The sequence below is a fragment of the Periplaneta americana genome, chromosome 11 (assembly GCF_040183065.1).
Source record: "Periplaneta americana isolate PAMFEO1 chromosome 11, P.americana_PAMFEO1_priV1, whole genome shotgun sequence".
NCBI classification, from domain to species: Eukaryota; Metazoa; Arthropoda; class Insecta; order Blattodea; family Blattidae; genus Periplaneta; species Periplaneta americana.
The window spans coordinates 132,076,341-132,092,442 of NC_091127.1; the positions used below are offsets into that span (position 1 = coordinate 132,076,341).

General features: G+C 34.3%; 1 protein-coding gene across 2 annotated transcripts in view; it reads right to left on the reverse strand.

The window, feature by feature from the left end:
* Positions 1–3,218: 3,218 nt before the first annotated feature.
* The window catches only part of LOC138709339 (nose resistant to fluoxetine protein 6-like), a 61,785-nt gene continuing 48,901 nt past the window's right edge, over positions 3,219–16,102 (reverse strand). Inside the window, exons 12-15 of one of the 2 annotated variants that reach the window (XR_011334914.1) lie at positions 15,373–15,515; positions 10,193–10,313; positions 6,978–7,080; positions 4,081–4,097 (exon numbers count right to left, since the gene is read on the reverse strand). Coding sequence is in view for 1 of the 2 variants with exons in the window: in XM_069840039.1 (XP_069696140.1) it covers positions 4,069–4,097; positions 6,978–7,080; positions 15,373–15,515 (275 nt within the window). In the remaining variant the exon portion in view is untranslated. Of the gene's footprint in view, positions 4,098–6,977; positions 7,081–10,192; positions 10,314–15,372; positions 15,516–16,102 lie in introns of both variants that reach the window. The other variant, XM_069840039.1, reaches the window with a different exon arrangement.

The window sequence follows — 16,102 nt, forward strand, 5'->3', positions numbered from 1 at the left end:
ATAACCAATCAAATTAAAAAAATCACGGCGACACCTAGTATAAAAACCTAGAACTAACATATAAAAGTCACTAAAAGATCACTAACATTTAACTCTGAAGTAAAAAAAAAAAAGTTGGTAATGCTTACGACATTCAACCAAGTGCCCGTCTTCTATGAAATTACCATTTCTAGCAACAGATATAGGTCTACCTGAAAGAAAAAGATGCGCTACCGACCCAGTCTGTTCAAACATTTTATTCAAGTTCTAAATACCTTGACGAGATGGGGGGTATGGTGTTTGAAAAAGTTCCAAAAATAACTCAACACCACTGTAATTGTCGTCATGTTTCAATCTATTCTGAAGTATAAAAACACGCTCTTCAGTAGATAACTTTCTATTCATTGTACACTTGTTCACTAATAGCTACCACTTAGTGACAACAACAACATAACCTCAAATATCTACTGCTCTATACTTCATTCCAGAATGTCTGACAGGAGACATAAATATTGCCGGCAGAAAGGAGTAGCGAGCGGTGACATTTTTCAGGGGGGACCAGCAGTAATAGAACTGTCATGACACTATTTAATAATAAACAGAAAAAAATATAAAAATATGTTAGGTAATGCATATTACAACGAAAATAAGGCTTACCAGTTACCACCTTCATGTGTACATCAACGGAATCCTCCTCTCTCCTTTCGGGCAAATTTTTCTATGTCAGGCAGCATAATTTATAAACTTCTGGAAATGCCTCTTCTCCTAACTCGGTGTCTTTCAAAAACTTTGCTATCTCAGTTACTGTCCTGCCTGAAAAGTCTGACAACCTATAAACAGCCACTAACTCACTTAAACAACAGGATTAAAACAATAAAACTTCCAAACGAAGTACCGATGCTTAACAAACTGTCCAAAATACAACACTGTGACTGTTGGCAGTCGTGACTGGTACCACTGCCGGATGGCGACGAATCAGACGATGTAGTTGGTAAGAGCTGCATTTGACATGAATTTCGAAACAAGTCCCTTTCCACGTTTACTAAACAGCGTAAAACACACAGTATTGTTTTAATCCATGTTACACTTCACAAGCATACTTTCAATACTTAATTGATAATACACAAAACAATAAACATACTAATATATTCTTTATAACAAGAATGGAAACACGGAAATTGTTTACCAGGGATCGTCCAACCGTATTTACTATTCACGTAGGCAATGGAACAGCTTTAAATCTGCTAGTCTAGTCCGAGCTGACTAGTTCGCGTGGGCTGGACGAGTCCAATTCTACAGACTTCTGCGCTGAGGGGAGGGAACAGATTAAAGTCGTCAATTGTCATATCTTGAAACGTTTTAAAATTCATACATGAAATGTGATAAATTTTATGCTTGACCATGCCGAAATGTACTAATTATACACCTGGTAGCAGTCCTTTAATGCATGTCATTAAATTACACCTACTCATTAAAGCACAGGTCTTCAGCCAATGATAACTCAGCTTACATGTGTTCAGCCAATGACAAGTCAGCTTTGTACCGTTATAAAACCGCAAGTATCGATTATTCTCGGATATGCAATCGAAAGAGAATTAGCGAAAAGTCACGGAGGCTGGAAATCCAATACTGTCGCAGAAGGTTATGTTCTGTTACTATAATAATTAGCGTTAATTGTAAATAATATTCAAATAAATTCAATTTGTCATCTCGTTTTTCAATGTCGAATTCCATAATCAAGGTTATAATATTATAATATTATCAATTTTAACGGGATTACATGAAGGTCAATGACATTATTGTTCCTCGGAAAAAATCAATACTTTCGCGTCTGCGCACATCTCACAATTCACGACCTAGAACAAAGTCACTTCCGATCTTGTCAGATACAAATAAAATGTATACATCTGAATACCGGTAATTTCAAGTTAGAAATACGGTCGAGCATAAAAAGTCGTATGAAACTCGCCTATAATGGTAATTAAGAAGCTCGTATGAAAATTATGAAACTCGCTTGCGCTCGTTTCATAAACATCCATACTCGCTTCTTAATTACTATCATTATAGGCTCGTTGCATAATGTACTATTATAAGCTGATGATACTTAGAGGACTAGGCTAGTCCTACTAGTCCATTGACGGCACGCTACTGGCAGAAAGAAAAGGTTATTGCTATTGAACCAATGACAGAGCCTAACTTTAAGATAAGCGTGGAATGAGAACTCTGTCAATAGTTGAATATCAATTATACACTTCTCCTCCTGTACCGGCAACATTTACATCGCCTGTCAGACTTATGGAACAAATTATAATCAAGTAGCATAGCAACTATGATAATCAATTAACCCTTTCTTACCTATAGATACCATATGGCAATAATTAACTTTATAGCATTTATATACTTGTGTGTTACATATGAAGGTAAATTTTCCTGGATAACTTCTATTTCAATACATTTTCATCAATATAGTTTTGTTTCAAATGTTGCCACTCCCGTAACTTGGTCACTGAATTGGTCCTAATACAGCTATTTGTTTCAACATGGATTGCTTGTAAATTTAATTTGGGTTAGAAAGGGTTAAGAGGTGAAATAGCTGCTAGCATGTAATTTTTTAAGTTCATATCATAAATACGTAGACAACTGACAGAGTAAACTTCATGGACTACGGCTGTGAAAACACCGATAATTGAGTTGTGACACATCCACTTTCAAATAATCGCCTCTAAACTATAACAGCATTCTGCTTGTTTACAATAATTGCTGAAAGAAGTCTTCAGAAAACGCTGTTCAGAAACAAGAGAAATTACAATTGTAATTACAATTGACGAATGACATATACATCATCCAGACCATAATCACCTTCTGAGAAATATTTGTGTCATTTTAAGCACTATTACCCATGCATTCTTCGTTATACACTCGTTAGTTATTTTCAGAGCTAAAGTTCGGTGGTATTCGGATAAAGAGGATTAAGTCATTTTTTGTACAAGTGAATTTTTACTCCCGGAGGAATATACAAGTTAAATTCTACAAGTATGTGAAAAAAGCAAAGGAATAGCCTACTACCATTCGATGTGTATTATTTTGTGGAAAATTATTTGCAATAAGGATCCGATGTTTAATTTTAATTTAACTCAAATTTATTTTTATTACTAATCTCCCTTTATGCAAACACCATCGAATTAACTTTTAACAATTTTTTTTAATTTTCACGCTGTTTAAATGCTGACACAACAATCTTAAACACTACTACTCTAACAAACTTGTAAGCTAGCTTTGTTTGCACATCTGTAAACGTACTTCAATCGCAAGTCGTCCATGAACAGAATGTTAGGTCGAAATTCTTACAATAGTAGTGTATTTTCAGATACAAAGTACCTCCGCATAATTTTTAAACTGCTAAATTATCGATTTCACTATGTAGCCCTATATTCATTCTCTTTAAATTTTCAAAAGATGATGAGGAATGAAGTTACAGGAAAATGGAAAAAGTTACACAATGCAGAACTGCATGCATTTTATTCTTCACCTGACATTATTAGGAACATTAAATCCAGACGTATGAGATGGGCAGGGCATGTAGCACGTATGGGCGAATCCAGAAATTCATATAGAGTGTTAGTTGGGAGGCCGGAGAGCATAAGATCTTGGTGAGGCCGAGACGTAGATTGGAGGATAATATTAAAATGGATTTGAGGGAGGTAGGATATGATGGTAGAGACTGGATTAATCTTCCACAGGATAGGGACCCCTGGCGGACTTATGTGAGGGCAGCAATGAACCTCCGGGTTCGTTAAGTATATTATAAGTATGAAAATTTAAAATAACTAAAAATAGTGATGGGTGGTGGATGGTTGGTGGTGGACACTCTAGATCGTACAATGTTAACACCTGAAATATACTATGTGTTGCCTTCGTACTTCTAATGTAACTGAATGATGTACATTTGAGGTTCTGCTGGACTAATCCTGTGACCAAATTTGTTTGCATTTGGATGCTGAATCACCTCAATCATCACATAGGACACGAATTTTCGTCCTCTTTCAACACACTCATGTTTATTTTCTTGTATAGTCTTGTAGGTCTAGTTTAATCACTTTTTGCTGCCTTTTTTGGATCTGAAAAGCAAAAATATAAACCATGTTATACAGGGTGTACCAAAACACGACGGCAAAACTTCAGGAATCGATTCGTCATACAGAGAGAAGAAAGTGTATTACAATATGGGTCCGGAAATGTATAATTACAGAGTTATCACTTGAAGCGGTCTGTTCACTTATCAGATGAAATGTTCAAAGTGACCTCCTCATGTCTGAAAGCAGAACTCCGCTCGTCTTACCGTTGAGTATCGAGCACAGGATCAAAAATAAAAAATGTCTGGCGTAGTGGTTACTGTCTGACTGGCTGCCACATTGCGTGCAAGGAGAGTTAGTTCATTACGCACAGTAGTCGATTGCCATTTTACAAGCAGCGAGTTTTTCCTTCTCTAAAATCGGAGCTAATTTGTCTCCTCTAATAACCACCGGAGAGAATTTTTCTTCTGTAATAACCTTGTTACCATAACAGATCAATTCTGTAGGACCAAAAATTAATCTTTACGTGGCACAAAGATAGATTATATGGTAACAAAATATTACTGATGGACTGTTAAGTTACTGAACAAGTAATAACTATTTCACTGTGTTAATATTACAAATTTTGGTAATATATTACCTGATCGACTAGTTTCAACGTGGTTTGCGTCATCCTCAGAATCCTAGTAAGTGCCAACGCTATCTTCTGGCTTCTTGTTGTGGTGGTGTGTGTTCATGTTTATATCGAAAAGGGCATGTGTTCAGAATGGGCTGTGGATGTGTTTATTTTTCATATTGTTTTAGAGTGGCAAGTACCAAAAAACCATAAATTGACACTCTAGAACAACATGAAATCACATTTACAAACACACAAAAACATACCCACAACACATCCTGAACACTCAACAGAATTTCAAAACACACGCCCTTTTCAACACAATCGTGAACACACCCCACCACAACAATAAACCAGAAGACAGCGCTGAAACTCACTACGATTCAGAGGATGACGCAGACCACATCGAAACTAGTCAATCATGTAACAGACCACTAAAATTTATAATGTTATTGCAGTGAAGTAGTTATTATTTGTTCAGTAAGTTAAGAGTTCATCAGTGATTATATAAGTGTTGAAAGAGTATATCCAAGAATGAAAAGAGTTCATCAGTGATTATATAAGTGTTGAAAGAGTATATCCAAGAATGAAAAGAGTTCATCAGTGATTATATAAGTGTTAAAAGAGTATATCCAAGAATGAAAAAAGTTCATCAGTGATTATATAAGTGTTAAAAGAGTATAACCAAGAATGAAAAGAGTTCATCAGTGATTATATAAGTGTTGAAAGAGTATATCTAAGAATGAAAAGAGTTCATCAGTGATTATATAAGTGTTGAAAGAGTATATCCAAGAATGAAAAGAGGTCATCAGTGATTATATAAGTGTTAAAAGAGTTTATCCAAGAATGAAAAGAGTTCATCAGTGATTATATAAGTGTTGAAAGAGTATATCCAAGAATGAAAAGAGTTCATCAGTGATTATATAAGTGTTAAAAGAGTATATCCAAGAATGAAAAGAGTTAATCAGTGATTATATAAGTGTTAAAAGAGTTTATCCAAGAATGAAAAGAGTTCATCAGTGATTATATAAGTGTTAAAAGAGTATATCCAAGAATGAAAAGAGTTCATCAGTGATTATATAAGTGTTGAAAGAGTATATACAAGAATGAAAAGAGTTCATCAGTGATTATATAAGTGTTAAAAGAGTTTATCCAAGAATGAAAAGAGTTCATCAGTGATTATATAAGTGTTGAAAGAGTATATCCAAGAATGAAAAGAGTTCATCAGTGATTATATAAGTGTTAAAAGAGTATATCCAAGAATGAAAAGAGTTAATCAGTGATTATATAAGTGTTAAAAGAGTATATCCAAGAATAAAAGAGTTCATCAGTGATTATATAAGTGTTAAAAGAGTATATCCAAGAATGAAAAGAGTTAATCAGTGATTATATAAGTGTTAAAAGAGTTTATCCAAGAATGAAAAGAGTTCATCAGTGATTATATAAGTGTTAAAAGAGTATATCCAAGAATGAAAAGAGTTCATCAGTGATTATATAAGTGTTGAAAGAGTATATCCAAGAATGAAAAGAGTTCATCAGTGATTATATAAGTGTTGAAAGAGTATATACAAGAATGAAAAGAGTTCATCAGTGATTATATAAGTGTTAAAAGAGTTTATCCAAGAATGAAAAGAGTTCATCAGTGATTATATAAGTGTTGAAAGAGTATATCCAAGAATGAAAAGAGTTCATCAGTGATTATATAAGTGTTAAAAGAGTATATCCAAGAATGAAAAGAGTTAATCAGTGATTATATAAGTGTTAAAAGAGTATATCCAAGAATGAAAAAAGTTCATCAGTGTTTATATAAGTGTTGAAAGAGTATATACAAGAATGAAAAGAGTTCATCAGTGATTATATAAGTGTTGAAAGAGTATATCCAATAATGAAAAGAGTTCATCAGTGGTTATATAAGTGTTAAAAGAGTATATCCAAGAATGAAAAGAGTTCATCAGTGATTATATAAATGTTGAAAAAGTATATCCAAGAATGAAAAGAGTTCATCAGTGATTATATAAGTGTTGAAAGAGTATATCCAAGAACGAAAAGAGTTCATCAGTGATTATATAAGTGTTAAAAGAGTATATCCAAGAATGAAAAGAGTTCATCAGTGATTATATAAGTGTTAAAAGAGTATATCCAAGAATGAAAAAAATAAATAAATGAAATATGTTTTACATAAAGAATAACAGTAAAAATATATTTTGCAATATTTTATCCCTGAGTAAGGAAGTAACGATACTTTCACCTCTCAATACTTTAAAGTCGTAAAATATACTGAAGTTCTCAAGGCAGCATTCTGTACTTACTCTGGGTCCATATGACTTTCTTCACCTCCTGGAAGGGAAGATCGACAAGAAGGGTCAGCGCCGTTGATGCCAGCAAGACGCATAACACTTCCCCCACCTCCAACTGCAACAGCACAAACCAATTAACCAAGTTTACTGTTCATGTTAACATTATTACTTTATTTTCAGTCTTAATTTTTAAATTATGTCAACAAATAAAACTAAATAATAGCTTCCTGAGTAAAATCAAGAGTGAGTTTAAAAATTCCACTTAATGACACAACTATTGAGCAGATAAAACGCCCATTGATTGAAAATTACATACAAATAACAATGGAGGACAGAACATATTAAAGAAATTATCAAAATTCCAAATAATGTGTCGTACTATCCATTGAACCCCGACAAATAAAACAGGAAGAAAATCTGGAATGATATTTTATAACAACAATGTCTGTACGCGTTTTGCTCTATGGTTCCGAAATATGGATACGCATATATATATATATATATATATATATATATATATATATATATACATATACATACATACATACATACATACATACATACATACATACATACATACATACATACAGACACAGGAACATCATTTTATTTTTACTTCAATTTTTATTGTATCTGAGTTTTTGAATTTACTTCACTCCCAGCCCTTCTACTAATGAAATTCCAACTGTCCTCCACACAAAACCAAGGCCGCATATAGTAAACAGCACTGAATTAGTGAGTATAGTACTTTCCAGAAATATGTTCGCGTTTTCCAGTGACGAAAGAGCTTTCAATATTGAATCATATTTTCGCACAGGTACTGACGTCCGTTTGGCTACGTCACATCCCGATTTCCCCCACCTGCTTCTGCTCGCCCCTCTCTAAAAGCTGGTGGCTGGGTTGTCTTAGCTCTAATTTACAATTAATTTTATACTTTCAGATATGCCTAGTAATATAATAGAATAAGTATATATAAATTTCAATCATAAGACACAGATGTGTCTTATAATTGAAATTTATATATACTTATTCTATTATGTCTTAGCTCTATTCTGAAACATTAGTTTCTGTTAGGAATTGGACGTTTACGTAATATTATGCAACTGCTTAAAATAACTTAAATAAAAGGGCCTCGTTAAGTAATTAACTGTCACGTGATTTCGCCCCTTTCTACGATCCTGTGGCATAACCACTTGGACAGACAGTAGATAGCATGTCTGAGTAATTTTATCTGTGCAGGTCGGGCGGAAGTGAAGATTGAATTTACAGTACGTAAGGTACTCTTTTATAGAGTAGACACAGAATTATTTCAACATAAGTTACTAGTACGAAGGACGAAACTGGTAATTGGAATTAGATGCAATAGTCTGCAGTGCGATAATACGCACACAAGAACTGAAGCCTGGATCGAAATGAACGGCCACTCTTTTAAAAAATGTGTTTAAATACCCATATTATGATTAATTTTCACTTAAACTTCATTCTCTATATTGTACGCTAAAGTGCTGTAGACAGTAGGATAATATACGCTGCATAATTAATACGCTCGCATGGATAACTCAGTTCGTGAGTAAAAACACTTATTCTTAATACAGTACTGTATTTTGATTAAACAAAAATCCCATGACAATTATCGAACTCAAAATAGCGATATTTCCTAGTTTACGTAAATGGATGAACTACTTTTCTTCCCTCCTATATCTAGTAAAGTGATTTGTTTGTATTTTACGCCAGGATCATCGAACTCCAGTGGTGGAAGGGGGTAGCAAACTGTGTTTCCGGTTATCTAAAGGTATAGCCAGGTTAATATTAAGAATGTTAGTAAAAATAAAATGATGTCCCTGTAGTATAGAAATAGCATTAAAAGATTTACGAAGTGCACAAAGGGATGTACAAACTCAGACAATAAAAAACAGGACAAAACGAGAGAATTATATGTGTGTTCAATTAAATCACTAATCACCTTCGCCTACAGTGATATAATCGTAATATTTGTATCTGAATAGTTTCCTTTACTTATCCTGCCATTTCTTATTTATTTCAAAGTATAAATTAATCTTTGCTTTATTACTGAATATTCTCAGTATACTGTACGAACTTTGTAACACAAATGCCCAATTTCATCAGTATCGTTACACAGATGTTAAGGAAGTATCCAATATTTTAGGAGGTGTTAGTACGCATCAAAACAAGAAAATAATATCTCATAAACATGAGTCCTACAACACATACTTTCTGAGATCTGAACACTTGTTCGCAAGAGGTGCTCAATGTGACGTCCATTCATGGCAATGCATTCCTCTGCCCTTCGGCGTAAGGAATCACACACTCTTTAAAATTGACCTGGTTGTTCTTGATAACCAAAAGTCTAGGGGATTTAGGTTTGGAGAACGAACAGGCGAAGGTGTGGGGCTTCCCCGATCAATCGAGCAGTCCTGAAATGTTAGCGTCATGTGTTCACGCACATTGCGGAGAAAATGTGCTGGTGTGCCATCATGCATGGACCACACCTGTAGTTTTTGCTGACATGGCACATACTCCAGCAAGGTAGGCAATACGTTAATAAGAAAGTTTGATAACGAACCCCAGTTAATCTCTGTGGTAGCACGTATGGCCCTTAATCTATCGCCAAGAATGCCTGCCCATACGTTTATTCAGAATCGGTGTCGATGCTTTTTTTCTTAAACTGCATGGGGATTTTCATCAGCCCACACATGCTGATTACAAAAATTCACAACACCATCTCTGCTGAACCCAGCTCACATCCGCAACGAAACTTTTGTTTTCGGTATTCCTTGCGGCGTATCAGCATTCCATCAACTACGGTATGATTACCTGGTAGTCTGCTGTATTGTAGGACAGAGAACTGCATTTCCATAAGTGGACGTCACATTGAGCACCTCCTATGAAAAAGTGTTCAGATCTGAGAAAGTATGTGTTGTAGGTCCCATGTTTATTAAACACTTTTTTCTTGTTTTGATGCATACTATCACCTCCCAAAATATTGGATACCTTTTAACACCCTATATTTCCAACGGCAGGGGTTTTAGCTAGTATTTATTCGCTCCAACTCCATGTAAATAATCCCTGTTTTATAATTTTGAGTTTTCTTGCAAAGGTGTACACAAAGGACGGAAGTAACCGAGAAGTAATTCAAATTAATAACATCCTTGTACGGAGGAAGGAACAGAAGGCTTGCACTACAGCCTGAGATTTATTGTGCTTACCACTCCTATCACTTATCTGTGGCACGCTAAGTATACCTCTTCATAGAACATCTTGTTATTCATCATCTTTTACAATATCCACCTCGCGTCAATGGAATTCCTTGTCACAAAGTATTAGGGGCTGCAAGACAATAAACACCTTTAAGAACAGCTTAAAAGATAACCTTATTAGCATTTCACTCCAATCATACTGATTTAAACTATCACTGACTACATTGTTACTTTTTTCTTTAGACATCATCCTGATTGTGCTGTATTTTAATTGTCTCGTAATAATCTCTTTCTATTATCTAATATTATTTGAAATATATTAACATTCTACGTATTTTAGTTTAATTCTGCTAAACAGTTTATTTCAGTGTTTAATTAATAGTTCATAGTATTTTGTTGTTTAATTTGTAAATAACTTTTGTATACATGTAACTCTCATCTAAATCAAATTGTTGGATTCTTTGTAAGTTCATGCATATGTATATACACTTTTTGCTGGTTGAGTGGAAGAGAAGGCCTTACGGCCTTAACTCTGCCAGCTAAAATAAATCATTATTATTATTATTATTATTATTATTATTATTATTATTATTATTATTATTATTATTATTATTATTCTGTGAATGACTGAGTAGCCAAACAGACGCGCTCTTGCACAAGTACAGCACGCCGCACAATGAACTTAAACCGGGCTATTGTATGGATGATGATGATGATGATGGTGATGATGATGATGATGATGGTGATATGTGAATTAATGATGGCTAAATGAGTCCGAGGTCCAACACCGAAATTTACCCAGCAATTTTGCTTCAATTGGTTGAAAGAAAACGCCGAAAATAATCCAATCAAGTAACTTGTCCTAATCAGGATTTGAACCTGGGTCCCGGACGCACTAACCATTGCCCCACAGCGGTAGATAACATCCCCTCTTACTCCCCTTTTTCAATCGACGCGTTTTTACGTCTGTGCGAATAATTTTTAACGTTCAATAACATTTATCTATGAGCCTGCGCTAGACACAACATGTAAGTCACACTGGCGCGTAACATCGTTCAATGTTAACACAGTGCCTGTGAAATATAGACCGCATAAATCTATATGTAAATTAAAGTAAGCAGATTTCTATATATGTAGGGTAGAGTAGCATAAATCGCACCACTGCTAGTTTAAAACAAGTTGCTGTAGTAATGTGGCATCTAGTGGTATTGTCACAATCTACCATATGAACTTCTACCATGTCACTTGATTTCTGCCACTTCTTTGTGTCAGCAGCGTGGTGATAGTGTATCTAATATAATCGCTCAGGTGGATGTATATTTAGCTAACATTTTGTAACTAAATAACGGATTTGTATGCAAAGGAATCCATAATCTTAAGATTTTATTCGTTTAAAGAGATATAAAGAACATTTTACGTCTGTGCGAATAATTTTTAACGTTCAATAACATTTATCTATGAGCCTGCGCTAGACACAACATGTAAGTCACACTGGCGCGTAACATCGTTCAATGTTAACACAGTGCCTGTGAAATATAGACCGCATAAATCTATATGTAAATTAAAGTAAGCAGATTTCTATATATGTAGGGTAGAGTAGCATAAATCGCACCACTGCTAGTTTAAAACAAGTTGCTGTAGTAATGTGGCATCTAGTGGTATTGTCACAATCTACCATATGAACTTCTACCATGTCACTTGATTTCTGCCACTTCTTTGTGTCAGCAGCGTGGTGATAGTGTATCTAATATAATCGCTCAGGTGGATGTATATTTAGCTAACATTTTGTAACTAAATAACGGATTTGTATGCAAAGGAATCCATAATCTTAAGATTTTATTCGTTTAAAGAGATATAAAGAACATTTAACTTAGTAGGATTTTCGAACATGTGGTGATTATAGGCTAGAATGAAGGAAATAATAACTTATGGCGTAGTTTCTCAATTCGCACCACTTTGTAGGTGCCTAATTCGCACCGGTGCGATATGAGCAACTGTAGCAATTCTAACCGTACAAAAGAAGGCCCCAAAAATTTTAACTGAACTAGGAATGCATCAGGTGGGTGCAATATCAAGTGGTGAAAAGGACGTTAATACAACAAGTGTATGTTGTACAAGCGCTCCAGGTATTTTGTGCCATCTGCGATAACTTTTAAACGTCAAACAGTGCATCCTTCATTGTCAGCTGGTGCTCCTCCAGGATCGTTATTTGTTTGCTCTGAGTCAGGTTACATCAACAGTGAACTATTTATCGGATAGCTCAAATATTTTATTTGCCACTCAAACCTGCCATAGAAAAAAGTGCTGCTTCTATATGTCCACCTATACGACCCATTCCAAAAATTTAGAAGCTAGATATCTCGGGAAAATGGTATGCTCCTGGTTCAGCTTCCTCGTCATAATACTCATAGGCCCAGCCTTTAGATGTTTCTGTCTTCAAATCATTTCAGACAGCTATATCATGAAGCAGTTCTTAGGTGGTTTAGAGGTAATCGTGGAGAAAAGGTGACGCAGTTTACAGTCTGAACTGCCTGATGAAGCGCATGGCAAATGTGTAACAATAAAAAAAGGAATTCAGAAAGTTTAAATGTTACGTAATTTACGCTTTATTTTTTCAATTTCATTTGAAGATGCATTACTCTCTTTCATTAATTTCAATAAACTTGTAATTTTCATTTATTACATTATTCATATTAAATACTGTTCAATATGTTCAATATTAAAAGCTTTCCTTCATCCTGTTCCCTGTAGAATGTTATGTTTTATTTAACGACGCTCGCAACTGCAGAGGTTATATCAGCGTCGCCGGATGTGCCGGAATTTTGACCCGCAGGAGTTCTTTTACATGCCAGTAAATCTACTGACATGAGCCTGTCGCATTTAAGCATACTTAAATGCCATCGACCTGGCCCGGGATCGAACCCGCAACCTTGGGCATAGAAGGCCAGCTGTTCCCTGTAGATAAAGAGGTGCGATTTAAGAAACCGCAGGTGCTATTTAGGAAACTAGTTGCCTAAATGGCACCACTGACATGTGTTTCGAAAATGTCATTTTAATTAAGAAATATTAAATCAAATTCAAGGATTCTTTTTATATGAAAGGTAAATGTTCTGGGAATGTATCACTGTAAATAAATACAGAAAATAAAAACTGTATTGTTCAATAAAAATTATAAAAATTCTAAAGTGGTGCGATATAGGCAAACTTACCCTAATTTATTTTATTGCACAATGCACATTTTACACATTGTTACATAATTACTGAAAACATGCAACCCTGTTTACTTCCAATTTTCAATCGTTTGCCATGCTCAATGTACAAGAGTTGGATCTATACATATTAAGAATGAAATACTTTATAAGACGTATATAATATTCTACTATGCGCAAATAGTTAAGTCTAAATTACAGAATGAGTTCTCGTAGAAATATTTATTATCTTGCAAAAATGGGCTGAAGAATATTCACGGCAATTGAAATCTCTATCACATTAGCAGAAGATACAAAACAGAGAAACAGTATTTAAAAACAGAGTGTCTCAGGAGGAATGTAAAATACTTCAGGATAATGCAGTTTGGGTCAATTTACATCGATTGAACCTGATATAGGTCTACCTATGTCCCTAGTCTAACGGTTGGGGACAAACACTGGAACGTATTGCAGCTCCTTGTCTTATACTTGATTTGTTACGCCAGATCTTTGCACACGGCAACATCTAAGCACCGCAACGCCAGAACAACACACACATAGAATATTTAATTCACTAATTCTGCGTCGTGAATATGCAGACATGCTTTCTGTTTATGGATTTTCTCATAGCAATGCATTGGCTGCTGTTAAGGAATTCAGACGATATTTTCTCAATCTTACTGTTTCATCTAGCTATGTATGTTGCCGTGTTTACCCTATGTTATCTGAAACTGACAAGTTTCCAAGTGTTTCATTGAGATCGGAAAGAGAACTGGTACCTGTACCTGATATGAATTTACAATATATGGAATACATAAGAAGAGAACCTTAGTAATTTTCCTTGTGTAATTATTTTTTTTTCTTACCGAGTTTTTTGCTTTACTATGAAATAAACTTATTGAAAGAACACAAAATGCAGAATTTTCAATAATTTTATATCACAATGTTTTGAAACGTAGAAATATGTCTATTATACCTTTCTCCATTATAAAGTTCGCTCATCATTAAATTCCCAACCGTTACATTTCGAACATACAAATATCAGGTTATGTCGACGTAGATTAACCAAAACTACATTATCCTCAAGTATATTTTACATTTCTCCTGAGACACTCCATATATTGATTCAATAATCAAAATTAAAATGTTTTTCATGTTACAGAAATTGATAAAAAGTTTAGTTTAACAAGAACAGGAGTCAGTATATTTAACACGGATTTTGTGGACTAGATATATTCTAGTTAAATATGAACACAAAATTAATTGTAATGAAAATAATATTATAACTTGCTATTATATGTTATTATAATAACTTGCAGAAAAAAATAGTCCCTGTAATACAAAATTGATTAACTATTAGGCCTGTCTGTGGAAATCATTATAATTTCTTAACCTTCGTAGATTTTTCACGGCAAGGTGAAATAAAGATGAAAAATAAGAATGAATTTGAGAATTAAGGGACACGTTTTATCAATTAGAATTAAAAGCAATGATTAAGATGGTATCACCACATTATGTTCTGGACACCAAAAATGTTACGCAAGTTACAAAATGAAATCATCTGGGATAATAAAGTGCGGTGCAATAAGTTAATATAACCTAAAGAAAGAGTAGAAGAGTCAGTAGATGAAGATTGTGACGACTCTCAGCTGAGTAAAAATATGGATAAATGGACGAACTCTTGATAACTGATTTATGTATGAATGTATTTGGTATTTCTATAGTTTCAAAAATCCAACTTATCAAGAGTTTATCTAGTTATCCACTTTTTACTTAGCTTAATGCTGTCCGGTTTATTTCTTCATTTTTCAGTCCTCATTTAATTAATTCCTCTTTTATGTTTCTATTCAGTGTTATTATTTCGTTACGTGCTATTAACTCCTTTGCATGTAATTACCGATTCATTCACTCCATTACTTATTCATTGCTTGTAATAATTTATTATTTTCAATTGCTTAAAACGTTTTTGATTTCCAGATCTTGCAGTCGAGGAATACGTACCATCTGCAGCGGACTGTAGTGTTGTACAGTCCTGCGCACGCCCACGTTATATAAATAGATGGGTAACTGCACCAAGTACAGACTGTAGGTCACTCGGCTGAACACTCTGAACCACTTCCAGGAGAGCAGCGCCCCAAACACGCCTGCAGAATAAATAAATAAATACATAAATAAATAAATAAATAAATAAATAAATAAATAAATAAATAAATAACTAAGTGAGTAGATAGATAAGTGAGTAGATAGATAAGTGAGTAGAAAGATAAGTGAGTAGATAGATAAGTGAGTGTAGATAGATAAGTGAGTAGATAGATAGATAAATACATAGATAGATAGATAGGTAGGTAGGTAGGTAGGTAGGTAGGTAGGTAGATAGATAGGTAGGTAGGTAGGTAGGTAGGTAGGTAGGTAGATAGATAGATAGATAGATAGATAGATAGATAGATAGATAGATAGATAGATAGATAGATAGATAGATAGATAGATAGATAGATAGATAGATAGATAGATAGATAGATAGATAGATAGATAGGATAGGATGGATAGGATGGATAGGATGGATAGGATGGATAGGATGGATAGGATGGATAGGATGGATAGGATGGGATAGGATGGGATAGGATGGGATAGGATGGGATAGATGAGATAGATAGATGAGATAGATAGATGAGATAGATAGATGAGATAGATAGATGAGATAGATAGATGAGATAGATAGATGAGATAGATA